This window comes from Bos mutus, chromosome 7, assembly GCF_027580195.1.
Source record: "Bos mutus isolate GX-2022 chromosome 7, NWIPB_WYAK_1.1, whole genome shotgun sequence".
NCBI classification, from domain to species: Eukaryota; Metazoa; Chordata; class Mammalia; order Artiodactyla; family Bovidae; genus Bos; species Bos mutus.
In genome coordinates, this window is record NC_091623.1 from 55,774,393 (window position 1) to 55,791,905 (window position 17,513).

General features: G+C 51.7%; 1 protein-coding gene across 5 annotated transcripts; it reads right to left on the reverse strand.

Annotated features, from left to right (window-relative positions):
• Nucleotides 1-1,371: 1,371 nt before the first annotated feature.
• Nucleotides 1,372-17,402, reverse strand: RGL3 (ral guanine nucleotide dissociation stimulator like 3). 5 transcript variants are annotated; one of them, XM_070374820.1, is made up of 20 exons: nt 17,303-17,402; nt 16,765-16,878; nt 15,924-16,147; nt 15,707-15,760; nt 15,371-15,585; nt 12,120-12,262; nt 11,777-11,992; nt 10,465-10,568; nt 10,272-10,356; nt 8,345-8,398; nt 8,151-8,237; nt 7,922-7,954; nt 7,705-7,826; nt 6,527-6,622; nt 6,359-6,427; nt 6,178-6,274; nt 5,187-5,339; nt 4,984-5,098; nt 3,288-3,461; nt 1,373-2,874 (listed from the first exon to the last, which is right to left on the reverse strand). In XM_070374820.1, exons 1-19 carry the CDS (start codon nt 17,336-17,338, stop codon nt 3,295-3,297), a joined length of 2,184 nt encoding a protein of 727 aa, XP_070230921.1. In that variant the 5' UTR covers nt 17,339-17,402; the 3' UTR covers nt 1,373-2,874; nt 3,288-3,294. The 5 variants fall into 5 exon arrangements, with proteins under 5 accessions (XP_070230923.1, XP_070230921.1, XP_005890834.2 ...); XM_070374822.1 differs by lacking the exon at nt 3,288-3,461 and having other exon boundaries at nt 1,372-2,874; XM_005890772.2 differs by having other exon boundaries at nt 1,375-3,461.
• Nucleotides 17,403-17,513: the final 111 nt, after the last annotated feature.

Here is a 17,513-nt window from a genome sequence, read left to right on the forward strand (position 1 = left end):
GGGGGCTCCAAAATCACTGCAGATGGTGATTGCAGCCATGAAATTAAAAGACACTTAACCCTTAGAAGGAAAGTTATGACCAACCTAGATAGCATATTAAAAAGCAGAGACATTACTTTGCCAACAAAATCCATCTAGTCAAGGCTATGGTTTTTCCAATGGTCATGTATGGATGTGAGAGTTGGACTGTGAAGAAAGCTGAGCGCCGAAGAATTGATGCCTTTGAACTGTGGTGTTGGGGAAGACTCTTGAGAGTCCCTTGGACTGCAAGGAGATCCAACCAGTCCATCCTAAAGGAGATCAGTCCTGGGTGTTCATTGGAAGGACTGATGCTGAGGCTGAAGCTCCAATACTTTGGCCACCTCATGTGAAGAGTTGACTCATTGGAAAAGACCCTGATGCTGGGAGGGATTGGGGGCAGGAAGAGAAGGGGACGACAGAGGATTAGATGGCTGGATGGCATCACCAACTCGATGCACATGAGTTTGGGTGAACTCTGGGAGTTGGTGATGGACAGGGAGGCCTGGCATGCTGCGATTCATGGGGTCACAAAGAGTCAGACACGACTGAGCCATTGAACTGAACTGAACTGAACTGAGGGGAACTAAAATCCCACATCCCTTGCCGTGGAACAACAACAACAAAATACTAGTCAATGAGAATCTCTTCCTCAGGAAATTGGCATTTAGATTGAGTGTGTTTATGTGTGTGTGTGTGTGTGTGTGTGTGTGAGAGAGAGAGAGAGAGAGAGAAAGAGGAAGAAACTGTAAACTGTTCTTATGAGAGGCAAGCTAGCTCCTTGGGTAATGTTCTGATGCATTCCACATGTCACTTGCCCTGCAACCTTAGATAAGCTACTTAACCCTCCCTAGTCTCGGTTTTTCATGTATAAAATGGGCACGATAATAATGCCCCCTCATAAGGCTTATGTGAGGATTATGAATAGATTACATCAAGTTACGAGAACATGCCTGGCACACAGTAAGCGCTCAGTAAGGATAGCAATTATCTGCTTAAGCTAATTTAAGAAGGACAGGGAAGATTGCGCTGCAGTCCATGGGGTTTGCAAACAGTCTGACATGACTTAGTGACTGAACAACAATAACAATTTAAGAAGAATACTGTTACATCCAATTGCTTTTTTAAATGAATTAATTTGGCTACATCAGGTCTTAGTTGCAGCATGTGGGATCTTTTGTTGCAGTACACAGATTCTCTAGTTGTGGCATTCAGGCTTAGTTGCTCTGAGACACATGGGATCTTAGTTCCCTCACCAGAGATCAAACCCGTGTCCCCTGCATCATTTCAAGGGGGATTCTTAACCAATGGACTGCCAGGGAAGTCCCAGGGATTTTCCTTGCATGGCAGGTGGAACTGGTGGGATGTAAGAATGGCACCGCCCCCATGAGGGTGATCCAGCCTTGGAGTGGGGCAATATTCATTAAAAAAAATTTTTTTTTGGCTGCTGTAACAGAGACCCAAATAATACTGATGGCTTAAATAAGCTGGGCATTTAAGAAGAATATGTATTTATTTGGCTGTGCTAGGTCTCAATCACAGCTCACAGGATCTTTAGTTGTGGTGTTCAGCATGTGGGATCTAGTTCCCTGACCAGGGATGGAACTCAGGCCCCCAACATTGGGAGCTCAGTCTTAGCTGCTGGACCACCAGGGAAGTCTTGAGATAGATATTTATTTTCTTTTGTAACAGTTCAAGTAGCAGCAACACAGTATGTTTGCTCCCTGGTCTCAGAGGGCCATGATCCTTCCAGTTTGCTGCTCAGTTGTTCAGATGGTATGAACCACCCAGTCCAAGCTGATCCACTCATATCTTCATTCTAATCAACCCAAGGCAAAAAAAGGCAGGAGAGGACACACCCCTTCTCTTTAAGGGCAGAGCCTGGAATGTACCCACATCCTTTCCCTTTACAACTCATTGGCTGAGACTTAGTCATATGACCACATTTCACTGCAAGGGAGACTGGAAATGCAGTTGTTACTCTGGGTAGCCAGCTGAGCCAGCTGAAAAATCAGTGTTTCTGTAACCATAGGAGAAGGTGATTGGATTTAGGGAGTCAATGGACAGTCTCATTCTCAGAGCAAATCAGAGGCAAGAGACTGTTACAAAGTCCTGGTGACATCTTTTGAGTCCCTGGATCCAACAGTGCCTGAAGCTGGCCCCATGGAACTTTCCAATTACAGGGGCATTCATTTCTGTTTTTTTGCCCATTCCTGTTTGAATTGGGGTTTTGAACACTTGAAAAAGCAAGAACCCTTATTAATACAGTTAGATATAAAGCCCATAGTTGATGTCTAGCAGAGTGGGAGTTCATAACTGGGTATTGTTGTTGCTGATGTTGTTATGATTGTTTTTCACATGATGATGTTATTTGCCTCAAGTTCTGATGGAATTTCATTTCTTCCCTCTTCCATATACCCAGCAGGAAAGAATTATATTACCCCAACAATGTTGAGGGACAGAGTCCTGAACCCTCTGTTTGTGACAGAACCCCACTCCCACCCCATGCTGGTGTCAGCCGTGCCTCACTCAACCCCTTTCTTAGGGCTCTTAGTTTTTCTTTTCTAATTTTTATTTATTTTTGGATGTGCTGGGTCTTCATTGCTGCACAGGATTTCCTTTAAGCAGCAGGCGGGGGGCTACTCTTTAGCTACGGCGTGCAGGTTTCTCGTCATGGCGGCTTCTCTTGTTGTGGAACACAGGCTCTAGAGCTTGAAGACTTCAGAGTTGCAGCACACGGGCTCAGGAGTCGTGGTCCCCAGGCTCTAAAGCACAGGCTCAATAGTTGTGGCACACGGGCTTAGTTGCTCCACAGCATGTGGGATCTTCCCAGACCAGGGATGGATCCCGTGTCTCCTGTGTTGGCAGGCGGGTTCTTTACTACTGAGCCACCAGGGAAACCCTTCTTTTCTTATTTAAATTTTTATCCTAATGAAGAGTAGACTTGGGGCACAGGCACAGAACAAACAAGCCTGACTCCTGTTTTATAACTTTGGTCACTATTTTCACCCATTGTTGTCACTTTTGGTGTGTCTCCAATAGTTACAAGGTTTCTCTGGGGGAGGGTCTGACCCCTGACACCCCACCCCTTTCTGTAAGATGAAGCTCTCCACCAGCCAACCTCATGGGCTGGTGTCTTTGGAACAGGGATCTGGTGCCAAGAGGGTCAGAGCGGTGAGGTCCAATAAAATTGGGGGGGTTACAGGGTATGGAGCACAATGACCTCTACTGGGGAATTGGAGTTTTTCATAGAGGAGCCCCCTCCCCACCTCCTGGTTATAGAAGCCAGACCCCTTGCTGCCCATGAGGCCCATATCCTGGAGGAGTGGATAGGGAGACTGAGGTTGTATGCTGGGCCCCCTCCTTCCGCCGCAGCACGAAGTCTCCAGGGGTGGCTGGGCTCATGGCATAGAACACGTTGGCGTTGTCAGGAATCAGGAGCTCTGGCCAAGCATGGAGAAGATGGTGAAAAGCTCACACAATCTGGCACTTCCCCCACAAAGGACCTAGGGAACCTTCTACCACTCACCACGCAACCTGAACAATCTTGGATCCCTTCAGCGAGTGCTAAGCCAACCTCATTCCCCTCTCATTGGAAATCTAGACAAGTTCCCACTCCAAGCCTGCACAACCTCATGTCTCCCCCACTGTGAACCTGGGCAACCTCCTCCTATTCCCCTGGAGTCTAGACAACCTGCACTAGAAGCTTGAGCAAAGTCAGGCCTCCCACCCCAATCAACGTCCTGCTCACCCCACCCTCCCCCCTGCAGCCAACTCCCAGCCAAGTTCATGCTGCTCTAGGACATGAACTTGGACAACTTCAGACTTCCCACTTCCAGCCTGTACAACCCTCACACTTGTCATGTGAACACCCTCATATATCCCTTTAGCATGTCAGTCTTTTTTTTCTTTTTTTCCTTTTGGCTGCATCACACAGCTTGCAGGATCTTAGTTCCCCAACCAGGGATCAAACCCAGGCCCCCAGCAGTGAAAGCGTGGAGTCCTAATCACTGGACTGCCAGGGAATTCCCTAGCATGTCAATGTCTTGCCTCTCCCTCCTTTATATACATATTTGTCATTTCTTAAAACGTTTAATTGAAGTGCAGTTGATTTACGATGTGTTGTTAATTTCTCCTGTACAGCAAAGTGACTCAGCTATTCATACATATATATGTATGTGAAAAAAGTGAAACTGTTAGTCGCTTAGTTGTGTGGCAGCCCTGTGGACTGTAGCCTGCCAGGCTCCTCTGTCCATGGGATTCTCCAAGCAAGAATACTGGAGTGGGTTGCCATTCCCTTCTCCAGGGGATCTTCCCAACCCAGATTGAACCCTGGTCTCTTGCACTGAGGCAGATTCTTTACCATCTGAGCCAACAGGGAAGCCCACATATATGCTTTTACATTTTCTTTTCAATTATGGTTTGTCACAGGATATTCAATATAGTTCCCTGTTACCTCTCTCCCTTTAAAAGCAGACAACTTTCTACTCACTTTACATTGAACAATCTCGTTTCCTACCCTGAATTTCAGTACCACGTGGCCCTCTCCCATGCCAAGTTCAAGTAACTTCAGAGTCCCCAATACCAAACTTGGACAAACTCATTTCGCCTCAGATTCAAGCCCAGACCCCCCCTTCAGTCTTGTGCTCCATCAAGTTGAGCCCAAACAACCTCACAATTCTACAAAGCGAAACCCAGATGACCTTCTATACTCCTTCTCCCACTGGTTTCCAGATAATCTCATTTCCCTATAAATCCTAGGAAGACCCTTTTGGTGCCCCCTTCCCTCACACTGAGCTAGGACAACCTCATGATCCCACCTAAGGAAGGCATCAATATTTTTCTGCCTCGTAACCCCACCCTGCTGCATCTCACCCCTACTCGGTTCCAGAACCACCCTGGTCAGCCTGCCATCCTCCCCAGCCAACTGCCCCTTAGCCCAGGCTCCAAGCTGTCCTTACTCACCTCTGTCCCCAGGAAGGACTTGGAAGAGCTGATAGTCCTGGACCCAGGGCTTGGCCACATTGTGTTTTTCCAAGGCTCGCTGGACCACGGTGGGGGCCTTGTCCTGACTAGTGAGCTGCAAAGAGAGGCTGGGAGGTAAGGGATGACCATCCAAGCCCCAAGGGCAGGGCTGTCCCCAGCAGGTCTCAGGCTCAGCTCCTCACCAAGATGCTCCGATACAGATTGCCATGGTCATTGTCGATGCTGACCCGGATGACGCGGGCCTCTGAGCCCTGCTGCCCAGGGAGGGAGATACGAGGGCCACTCAAGGGTAGGGCCAGGGACCAGGGGCCTGGCAGGTCCGGGCTCAGGGGCAGCTGTGGACAGAGGGGGTGGGGGCTGAGCGGGGAGAGAGTGAGGCCCCTCCCTCATTGTATTCAACACATCTTCCTGCATACCCTGAGCCTGGGGATGTGCAATTAGGGTATCTATGCCATCCCATCACATACAGACCTTCATACTGTTACAGGAATTCACACATGACTCGTGTTCACACACAAGAAACCCCATGTAATCTGAGGGCAGCGAGTGCCCACGTTTGCTCACAATTGTTGGATGGGCACAAGCCCATGAACACCAGGAGCCCTGCACAGGCCCATGGATACTATGGCTATTCATGCCAGCATTTCCCCTCCAGGTATGCAAATTCCTGTGTTTGTGCTAAATTGAGTCCAACTCTTTGCGACCCTATGGACCATAGCCCACCAGGCTCCTCTGTCCATGGGATTCTCCAGGCAAGAAGACTGGAGTGGGTTGCCATGCCTTTCTCCAGGGGATCTTCCTGACCCAGGAATTGAACATATGTCTCATGTGTTTCCTGCATCGCAAGTGGATTCTTTACTGCTGAGCCACCAGGGAAGCCCTTTCCTGGGAAAACACATATCCTTACAAAAGTAGTGACTGCCACCCAGAGTGCCTTGTGGGTAAGTGGAAGCTCTTGTCCAGATCTGAGTGTAAGTGACGGACAGTCCCTTAAGTGGGTCCATAGAGATGCATGCAGTTTTCCAGACATATGCTCAGAATGCTGAGTCAACTGTGTTCACGGTCTCCTATGCACATACTTGGCTGTGAAATCCTGTGTGCGCACGCACACACACACACACACAAAACAGCCCTGGGTGCCCGCAGTCCCACATGTACACATAGTCTTGGTACCTTGGTGCTGGGGCTCTGGGGCCCTGGAGAGGCTGGAGGACTGCCTGTAGGAGGGTCCTTGGTTCTAGGACTGGATGGAGGGGATGCTGGGGACAGACTGGGGGAGACACAGAATCTGAAGTGGGGTGGCTGCCCTGAACTCTGAGCCCTCTCCAGTTCCTTCATCAGATGGGATGCTCACCTTGAGGTGGAGGATGAGGGATCCCCAGGACTTCCACCAGGGGATGAAACTCTCTCCCGGGACAGCTTCCTGAAAATAGGGAACGGGATGAGGCAAAGACCAAACACAGACCCTGGAGCAGATCCCATCCCTGTGCACGTCACCCGCCACATACTCCCTGCAACTCACGCACTGAGGCGCTTGGTCAGGCTGATTTGCCGTCGGATGCATGGGGAGCTGGGGCAGGAGGAGGCTGGTGGCTCAATGACCCGGGAGATGCGGTAGCTGAAGGGTCAAGAAGTAGATGGATGGGTGGGTTGAGAAATGAATTAGATTCAGTTAGGAGCTGGGTTTTGGGTGTGTGTGTGGGTAGAGGGAGGGTACAGCCAGGAATTAGGCACCCAATGTCAAGATCAGGGTAATAAATGTGGATATTACAGTTTCAGGGTCTTATCAGTGATTAGATGAGATGGCTTGGTTAGCAGGACACACAGGGATTCACAGAGTGGGACTGAGGAGTCAAATTGGGTCAAGGATAGAGTTCAAGGTCAGATAATCACTGGGGTCAATGATTAGGGTCATGGATTCAATCAAATGAGTTGGTACAGTTGAATTGGGGTCAACTGCCTGGGGGTCATAAGTCAGATATATGTCAAAGTTGGAGTCAGTTGCTCAGAACTGGGGGTCAGTGGTTGGCCTCAGAGAGTCAGAGGTGGGTCACGGGTCAGATGGGGCCAGAGGTGGGGAAGAGAAAAGATAGGATGGTTGAGCGGAACAGCTGGCTACACATTAAACGCTGAAGTCCAAAAGTCAGACAAGGGCTTCCCTGATGGCTCAGTGGTAAAGAATCTGCCTGCCAATGCAGGAGACACTGGTTCCATCCTTGGTCTGGGAAGATCCCACAGGCTGTGGAACAACTAAGCCCAGGCATCACAACTACTGACCCTGTGCTCTAGTCCAGGAGCCACAACTACTGAAGCCCGTGTGCCTAGAGCCCATGCTCCACAGCAAAAGAAGCCAGTACAATGAGAACTTGGTGCGCCAGAAAGAGTAACCACACTCACTGCAACTACAGAAAAGCCCGAGCAGCCATGACCATCCAGCACAGCCAAAAATAAAGTGACTTTTTAAAAAAGAAAGAAAAGAAAGTCAGATGAGGTCGAAGTTTGGGGTCAGAGGGCAACTGGGGCCCTCGGCTGGGCTGGAGACAATGTCAGGTGACAGGCTGGCAGGGGGGTGAGGTGAAGGCTCAGGAGGGGATCTGAGGAGGAGCTGGGGAGGCGCATGGGGTGTGCAGATCCGGGGTGTCACCCAGGATCAGTGGCAGGGTTGGAGGGGTGCTGTCAGGGCAGGCCACAAGTTGTTACCTCTGCTCCTCGCTGAGCTTGTGCTGGGCACGCAGGGCGGCCAGGATGGGCGGGTGGGGGCTCAGGCAGTAGCTCTGACAGCGTCTCTGCAGCTGCTGGATGCGGGCCAGGATCTCCCACTCCTGAAGGGGCAGCCTCTGAGACCTCCGCCCATGCTCTGCCCCAACCCTGGACCCCCTCCCCACCTCCACCCCTGACCACCACAGCTCCCCCTTACCTTTCTCCTCTTCTCAAAGTTGATGAGATCCCCCTGGGGACAAACTTTGTCTGAACTGGAGACAGTTCAGACTCCAAAGTCAGGGATTGAAGATCAAGGTCAGGGGCTGGGATATCAGGAACCCCATGCACTAAGGGAGCTGGGGTCAGGGAGCATGGGCAAGGTCAAGGGTGAGAGGTCAGGAAGCTCACTGTGCTGAGGGTAAGGAGTCAAGAGTCAGGGCTCAGACCTTCAGCATATCCGGCAGGGCGGTATCCAGCATTACCAGGTCCGTGAGAAAGGTGCCAAGGTAGGGGATGGGGCCTGGGGGCAGTTTCTGTGGCCCCCAGAGCTCCAGTCACCCTTAGGCATCAGTGACCCCATCAGGCTCCACCCCCTGCCCCAGCATCCCACTTGTCTCTCATTTCAAACCACATCACTCACCGAAGACGGGCTTCCTGTGGGGGCATCCCCTTCTTGGAGCCCTTGAGTTGCCTCCTGGAAACAGTGAGAGACTTTATTTTCTTAGGCTCCAAAATCACTGCAGATGGTGACTGCAGCCATGAAATGAAAAGACGCTTGCTCCTTGGAAGAAAAGCTATGACAAACCTAGACAGCATATTAAAAAGCAGAGACATTACTTTGCCAACAAAGGTCCATCTAGTCAAAGCTGTGGTTTTTCCAGTAGTCATATATGGATGTGAGAGTTGGCCCATAAAGAAAGCTGAGCGCCAAAGAACTGATGCTTTTTAACTGTGGTGTTAGAGAAGACTCTTGAGAGTCCCTTGGACTGCAGGGAGATCAAACCAGTCAATCCTAAAGGAAATCAGTCCTGAATATTCATTGGAAGGACTGATGCTGAAGCTGAAGCTCCAATACTTTGGCCACCTGATGCTAAGAACTGACTCATTAGAAAAGACCCTGGTGCTGGGGAAGATTGAAGGCAGGAGAAGGGGATGACAGAGGATGAGATGGTTGGATGGCATCACTGACTCGATGGACATGAGTTTGAGCAAGCTCTGGGAGTTGGTGATGGACAGGGAAGCCTGGCGTGTTGCAGTCCATGGGGTCACAAAGAGTTGGACGTGACTGAGTGACTGAACTAACTGAGGGGGAGGAGAAGGACTGAGCAGTCCTGGGGTCTTTTTGACCCCTCCCTCAGGGAAGATATCTCCATCACAGCCATACCCAAGGGAAAGTGAACAGGGAGGAGGAGAGAGCAAATAAGCAGCAGGGGGCAGGCCCTACAGGAGATGATGAGAGATGGGGCTTGTGGATGCCGAGGACTCCAAGGCTGGCCTATAACACAGGTGAGAGTCCTTGTGACCCCTCCCAAGCAATGCCCTGAACTTTGCCTTCACAGCATTGTTCTGCCTGGTAATTAGTGATATAATTGCTGGGGCAATTACTAAATTGTGTGTGACCCATCTGGGGCCTGAAGCCCTCCAAGGGGAGGAAAGTGTGTTTGTGTCTTCGTGGCTGAGCCTCCTGGCAACTGCCTGGCACTTAACGCAGAGTTCCTTGAGCTCTCATCCTTATTTGAGACCTGTGTTCATTTATTTACTGATCACCTACTCTGGGCCAGGCACTGTTTGGAGTGCTGGGGAGGCAGCAGTGAACAAAACAGACAAAATTTCTGGCCTCATAGAGCAGACATCAGCCATGGCGAAACAGCAACAACCAAGTTAGATGTGTAATCTAAGGACAGGCAGAGATAAGGGCAATGGGGGCAGAGTGGAGGTGTGGGGGATATAGGGAGGGCCTCTCAGAGGTGGAAACACTGGGGGAGACACCTGCAGAGGGTGCCAAGAACGTTCTTGGCAAAAGAACAGACTTCCAGTGCCATCTATTCTGCATTTTTTTGACTGTGCTGCAGTATGTGTGATCTTAGTTCCCCGACCAGGAATCGAACCCATGTCCCCTGCATCAGGAACTCAGAGTCTTAACCACTGGACCACCAGGGAAGTCTCTATTCTGGATTCACCCCCAAGAACCAGCACCTAATTGCAGTCAGAACCTCAATCTTGCCTGCAGTAAGTCAGACTCATTGGCACACTTTTTTTGTTTGTTTTGTTTTGCTTATCAAAGTCAAGTCCTTGGCACAATTTTTTTTTCCCACTCTTTGCTGTGACTCTGACCTTCTGTGACCTTTTCACTGTAGCTTCTGGTATTTGTTGAATGAGTAAATAAGGCAGCCGTCAAGTGTGAGCTCTGATGAGGGCAGCAGAGGCAGCAAAAACACAGGGCTGCCTACAAACAGGAGGAAGGCCATTCTCGAGAGGTATGGGAAAGGACGCTGAGTGTTATGACAACGAAAAGCAATGGCCCTTTCCTGGGCCTGGGATCTGTGGGGGCCCTCACCCATCTGTACCTGGGAGAGAATCTCTCTGCTGCTCAGATGGTTGTTCTCATCGGAGAAAATTTGGGCAAGTTTCCTGAAAGTGGATAATGGTTCCCTGAGGAGGAGAGGAGAGGAGTCACGGGTGGCCATGGGAAGAGTCAGAGCAGGGATGCGGTGGGCAAGAGGTCTCACCCCAGCACCCCCACCCCCAGTCCCTGGTCACCGGCTCACGGCGCCCCAGCTGCGCTTCAGCCTGTAGATGGGGTTAGACTGCAGGGCGGACAGGATGGCACGCAGGGAGGAGAAGTTCCGCAGTTCCCGGCAGCGCTGGGGAGCGGGGTGGAGGGGGTGCTGGTCACACCTCAAACCTGCCTGATCCCCATGTATGATCCACCTTTGATCCCGTGACTTGTGACCCCAGGTCAAACCCTTACATGTCGCCCCACATCTGACAAGCTACCCGGATTCAGCCTCCTCCCCCCCTTACCTCTCCGTACCCTTTGCCTGACCTTGGCTTTCCGTGTCCCCACTCCTTACTTCTCCCTGGGCCCTAGACAGACCCATAGCATCTCTCTAGTTCCAGACTCCTCATCCTTAACCTAAGTCTCACTCCAGGTGTCAACCTCTAGTCCCCTTGCCTTGCCACGCCCCCACTCCCTTTCCTGGGCCCCAGTTCTACTCTTCCCCTCTACCCAGAGGCTCCTGCCCCACCTCCACCCAGGCTCTTTCAAGACATCCACCTCCTTTTCTTGGCTTGGTACCAAGCCTATTCCTCCCCCAGTACCCCCATCCCATCCTTGTGGTGGTTTAGTCGCTCACTCCTGTCTGCCTCTTTGTGACCCCATGGACTGTAGCCTGCCAGGCTCCTCTGTCCATGGGGGTTCTTCAGGCAAGAATACTGGAGTGGATTGCCATTTTCTTCTCCAGGGTATCTTTCCCACCCAGGAGCCGAGCCAGGGTCTCCTGCACTGCATGGAGATTGAGCTACAATGAAGCCCATAAAACTGAGCTACAATAGAAGCCCATCATCCCATCCTTATTATTCCTTAACCAGCACGGAGTATTCTCGGCCACTCTTGAGAGTCCCTTGGACTTCAAGGAGGTCAAACCAGTGAGTCTTGAAGGAAATCAGTCCTGAATTCATTGAAAAGACTGATGCTGAAGCTACAATATCTGGGTCACCTGATGCAAAGAACTGACTCATTAGAAAAGACCCTGGTGCTGAGAAGATTGAAGACAGAAGAAGGGGACAACAGAAGATGAGATGAGCAAGCTCAGGGAGTTGGTGATGGACAGGAAAGCCTGGCGTGCTGCATTCCATGGGGTCGCAAAGAGTCGGACACGACTGAGCGACTGAACTGAACTGAATCCTCCGCGGCTCAAGGCCACGTGCTGGACTTTCCCTTAGGTACCTCCCAGCCTCAACCCTCCACTTACCCAGAGACCCGTCCTTGGCCTTCCGCCCGCCCCCAGCCTCTCTCACTGAGCCTAGGCCCCGCGCATGCCCTGACCCCACGCTCCCGCCAGAGATGCACCTGAGCTATGCGGATCCACTTCTCCAGCCGCTGCGCCCTCTGCGGGGCGGCCAGGCCCGGTTCCCCGAGCACTGAGCCCAGCACGCAGCCGGTCACTGTGTTGAACTGGGTCACGGTGGCGCGCACAGTGGGGGCGATGCTTGTGGCCCCCGGCCGGTCTCGCTGCGACCACACGGAGCCCAGGCACTCGAAGGGCCGCAGGCGCGAGAAGAGCTCCTGAGCAAGGGGTGGAGGAGGGTGGAATCTGAGTTCATAGGGACCTCCCCTAACTCCTCCTCCCTCCCCCACCCGCTACCGTCCCTTATCCCAGCCCCTGCGCGAGCGGGCCGGCTCTGATACTCACCACGTCCATAAGGGTCAGCTGCTCCGCCACGTCGTCTACACTGAAGTCCAGAAGCTCAGGGCCTTCCCACACGAGGCCCTCCTCGTCTTCCAGGCAGCCCACCGGGGAGTCTGGGCAGAGGATCTGGGCAGTCCCAGGGGGTCCTGAGGGAGCACTGACTAGGTGAGCTTAAATGCTCAGTCTGACGGTAGGCCACCAAGCTCCTCTGTCCATGGGATTCTCCAGGAAAGAATACTGGAGTGGGCAGCCATTCCCTTCTTCAGGAGATGTTCCCCACCCAGGGATCGAACCCTTGTCTCTTACATCTCCTGCATTGGCAGGCAGAGTCTTTACCACTGCGCCACCAGGAAAGCCCAACCTTGTGGTTAAGGGAAGGTTAAGACATTGTCTTAATGTCCCAAGTTCGAATCCAAATTGATCCACTGGGCTAGCTGTGTGAATTAAAACAAGCCTTTAACCTCTCTGTGCCTTAGTTTCCTCATCTGGATTTATTTTTTCAGTGTCCAAGTGTGAAAACATTAATTCATTATTAATGCATCAAAAGTATGGATTAAAAAAAATCAAATGAGATCACGGATACCAGACTTCTATAAAGTACTCAATAAATATGAATTACTTTTCTCAAGGTGGTGGTGGGGGAGGGGCGTGGTCAATGGTGGCGCCCCCTAGGGGACACTTTGGAAATCCAGACATGCATAGTGAAGAATCCTAATACCCAGCCTCCAAATGTCCCTCCAAATTTGTGTCCTTAAAAAACCTATTTACAATAATCTGCACCTAGAACCCAACTATCTTGTTCTTGTTGCTATTTAGTCTCTCAGTCGTGTCCAACTCTTCTGTAACCCCGTGGACTATAGCCTGCCAGGCTCCTTTTGCCCATGGGATTTCCCAGGCAAGAATATTGGAGTGGGTTGCCATTTCCTTCTCCAGGGTATCTTCCCAACCCAGGGGTTGAACCTGTGTCTCCTGAATTGGCAGACGGATTCTTTACTATCGAGCCGCCTGGGAAACCCAGTCTTGCTCTTGAACACTAATTATTTTGGCTCCAGGAATGCAAGGACTGTAAGAGCTTGGACTTTGTTTTATATGGAAATTGCACGTGTTGTTCACCGTTTGGAAATCGATGTCACTAACATCTGCTACAGCATCTTTGTCACTGGTGCACTCCCCTGCGTTAGTCTGTGGTTTCCATGTTCACTGTGATGCTACAGCAGGTGAAGGCACTGGACAACTTCATTATGTCTTCTGATGAGGCGTGCCCAGACACTGACATACCAACACCATTGTGTAAATTGCTTTTGTCTTATTTCTCCTTCCTATTACCATTGCAATATATTATTATTTTTAAGTTCATTTGATTATCTGTCTTTAATTTAATATTAGGACAGGTGGTATTGCAAAATATTAGTTTTTAAAAGTGAGCATAGGAGGGACTTCCCTGGTGGTCCAATGGCTAAGATTCTGCACTCTCAATGCAGGGGTCTGTGTTCAATCTCTGGTCAGAGAACAAGATCCTACATGCCTCAACTAAGAGTTCATCTGACACAACTAAATATCTCGCATGCCCCAAGGAAGATTGAAGATTCTGCGTGCCACAACTAAGACCCTGTGCAGCCAAATAAATAAATATTTTAAAATGGATAATTGTTGAAAATGAGTGAGGGGTGTGTAAGTGTTCTTTACACTACTTCTCTCTATTTCTGTATGTGTTTGAAATCATGGTAAAAAGTAACCCCCAAATAAAGATGTTAAAGTTCCCAGAGCCTGGCATACAGCTGGCATTCAATAAATGCTCATTTTTCTTCTCTGATCTCAAATACTCACAGTTTAGGGTAGCCTTTTCAATAGAATTTTTTTGCAGTGGTGAAAATATTTTCTATCTGTGCTGCCCAATGTGGTTACTGAGCACTAGAAATGTGGCTAGTGTGACCAAAGAACTGATTCTAATTTTTATTTAATGTTAATTAACTTCAATTTCAATAGCCACATGGGGCTAGTGGCTACCTCACTAGTCTGTGCAGCTTGGATGACTTGGAATAAGCTGGAGAAATCTTGAAGGCAAAGGAAGAAAGATATTTAGTAACCAAAAGAGAAGCCGAAGGGATAAAACATATTTAAATAGCTGAAACTTTGTCTCTAGGGGAGAGAAGTGGCTGCTACTTTGTAAAGCAGAGAGAAATATGGCCAGATTAGTCTAAAGATTAAAGAATGGATTAAGGTTATGAAGCTTTTGTGATAGGGATCAGATCAAACACAGATGGGTGAAAGATGATATTTTATAGGCAGGATGCAATTATTCAATAAATAAATCCATCTTGTAACTGACTCTGGGGACAGAGTTGGGGACACGACCAATGGATTCTATGAAGAATAATAAGGCAGGTAAGAGGACTCAGAGTGGGAGGCTCTATTTGTTGGGAAGAGATCTGAGAATGCACATCTGAGCAGGTGACAATTGAACAAAGGTTTGAATGAAGTATGTGGATATTTTTCCTTCCTTCCAAAGCTCTCTACAACAGAGGTTGGCAAGCTCAGCATGTGGGATCTTAGTTCCCTGACCAGGGATTGAACCTGCCTCTTTGCACAGAAGTGCAATGTATTAACCACTGGACCTCCTGGAAATTCTTGGCAAACTTTTCTATTAAAGGCCAGATAGTTTGCTGACATCCAACAGTAATGAAAATAATACTATTTGCCAAGCCTTCATTGGGCTTCCCTGGTGGCTCAGACAGTAAAGAATCTGCCTGCAAAGCCCTCATTACTTATTTATTTGTCTACTAATTGTCTTCCCCAGGGAACAGGGAGCTCCTATCCACAGTTTATTTGTCGAATGAATGAAGAAGCCAATGTGGTAAGTACTGTCATTGCCCCCATTCTGAAGATAAGGAAACAGGCTCAGAGAGGTGAAGTGACTTATTCGAGGTCGCACAGTCAGCAAATGGCAGAACTGGGATTTGAACCCAGGTCTCTGTGGCTCTTAAGGCAAGTAGCAATAGGATGATTTGTAGCCAAAAACACAAGATATCCCAACCCCATGAAAGAATATCTTTATAGCTGTCATGTGTTGAGTGGGGGAGGTGAGGGATAAATGACAATACTGGGTTATTATCCCCATTTTACAGGTGGCGAAACTGAGGCTCAGACAGGGCTAAGGACCCTGCCCAAGATCTGTAGATCTTCCAGAGGGGAGAATATCCCTGGGGGAAGGAGAATGCCTGCTCAGGACACTATCACGCCCCCAGTCCGCTCACCTGCCCGTGTCTGGCACTGCTCCTCTTCCTCCTGCTCTGCCTTCGCCTCCTTCAGGAAATCTCCCAGCAGCTTTTCAGCCTCCTGGGCCTCAGCCCCTGATGGAGCTGCCCAGCCCAGAAAGTTGCAAACACTGCCTAGGTCCGAGTGGGCAGGGGGGTCCCAGAAATCCTGAGGGTGGTCCCGCAGCCATAAGCCCAGCACTGACACCACAGCCCTGGCCAAGAGGGGTGGGACCTCAGAGCCCATCCCACAGTTGCAGACTCCCGGATCTCCTTCATTTCAGATCCGATCTTTGACCTCTGCCCTCCCCCTCCCCCACCCTATTGGAGGCAAACCTCAAGTTCTTGTTGAAAGTCAGATCTCTTCCTTCTGTTTTCTTGATTTCCACCCTGGAAAGACACCCCCACACCCAAATCAGGTGAAGAAGGGAGGGGCTGGAGAGGACTTAGGAGGAAGGTTCTGGAGGGGAGGAGGAGGGCTCCACAGAGAGTAGATCGAGCATCCAGGTGACAGTCTGGGGTGGGCACTGGAGAATCTCCCGTTGGTACTGACCCGGGCGGGAGTGGCGGCGCCGGTGGTGGCAGGAGGAGGCCCAGCACGCGGCCAGTAGGCACGAAGGCCCGGTGGGTGGCCAGAAAGGCGGGCACGAAGCCTGGGTCCTGCTCGGGATCTCCGGACACCAACTCCCTCACTAGCCGCTCCAGCCGCGCCGCCCTCAGCGCCCGCACCTTGCTGGTGCGGTAATGAAGGAAGGTGTCGGGCGCGGGGCTGAGGGCCTGCGGGCCAGGGGGACCGCAATGAGACACAGAGGAATGGGCCCCGGCACCCATCTCCAATGCGTCTTTGGGGACCACCACTTTTGCACCTGACCCTGTCTATTCCTGTGTACTCCCTTAGTTCATTATTATGTACCGTGCACAAACGGCACCCGAAACCCGCCCGCAACAGCCTCATCGCCCAGGCTACGCCCGCCCTCTGCTCTATTCACCTGGCACCCCCAACCCCCAAAGCCCCACCCCCATCCCTACCCCCAGGCTGCTCTCAGCTCTCCTGCCTCGCTTCACTGGCGCGTTCCCGTGCTCTCCGCCCCACCTTGCCCTGGCCCTGCCGCTTCTAAAGACCCCTCCTCCCTCTCCAGCTCCGCCCCACTAAACCTGGCTCACCTAAGCCCAGCCATCCAGTTTAGTCCCCAGGTCCTGCTGGGCACCGCGGTCTCACCTGGCCCCGCCTCCTCATCTACCCCACTCACCTGGCCGCCCCTAAACCCCCTCCATCCTTACCAGGTCGGCTCTAAGCCCCGCCCCTCCTACGGGCCCCAGTCCCGCCCCTCCATTCAGCCCCGCCCTCACCTGGTCGCCTTCCGCTCCGCCCCAGCCTCCTACCGCTTCCTCACCTGGGTGACCCGGGGCCCTGCCCCCGGACTCGAACGCTGACTGCGCTGCCGCCGCAGGGAGACACTGTACACCGCGCCGTCCTCGGTCTCCTCTCCCCAGTCCTGCAGCGGCGCCTGGACACGGAGGCGGGCTCAGGACGCGGCGAAGGGAAGGGTCCCGGGACCACTGCCCACCTCTCCAGTGGACTCAAGCCTGGGCCCTCGTTTCATCCTCCCTTCCCTGCCCAGGCTCAGGGAAGTCCCTCGGCGCCGCCGGTACCCTCCTCTCTGGTCTTTGGAAGGATGGGGTGGCACTTTGGTGTCCAGTCGCACGGAGTCTGTCTATGATCTCTCCCATAGATGCTGTCAGAGACTCCCCCCGAAAAGGAACCAGCCATTTCACTGGGTCAGGGGCCCAGAGGCCCGAGGTAGGAACCCCCCAGGCTGTTCCAAGGAGCCTAATTTGTGGAGAGAGTCCAAGGGGACAGTTGGGAGCCTGGAGTTTCTGGACCCTGGGGTTGCCAGGGATGTAGGGTCCTGGGACTCCAGGTCCCCTTACCAGGGCGAGGTCCTTGCCCGCTGCTGTGCGCTCCATGGTCCGCGCTCGGCCCGCTCTGCTGCACTGCTGAGTGAGGCGGAAGGGCCAGCTGGGGAGCAGTGGCGGGGCACTGGGCCGGCGGGGCGGGGCGGGGCGGATGGGCCGTGCGGGGGCGGGGCGGAGTGGACCCACAGTTCTCCGACGCCCCTGCCGGACCCCAGCGCCCAACCCA

Bases quoted from the DNA above. Each gene is read 5' to 3' on its own strand.
- RGL3 (XM_070374820.1), bottom strand. From the start codon at position 17,338: ATGGAGCGCACAGCAGCGGGCAAGGACCTCGCCCTG. The intron at 11,993-12,119 runs GTGAGTATCAGA...CCCCTTGCTCAG, and splicing joins AGCTGACCCTTATGGACGTG to GAGCTCTTCTCGCGCCTGCG. The intron at 6,428-6,526 runs GTGAGTTGCAGG...CCCTATTTTCAG, and splicing joins CTGACCAAGCGCCTCAGTGC to GAAGCTGTCCCGGGAGAGAG.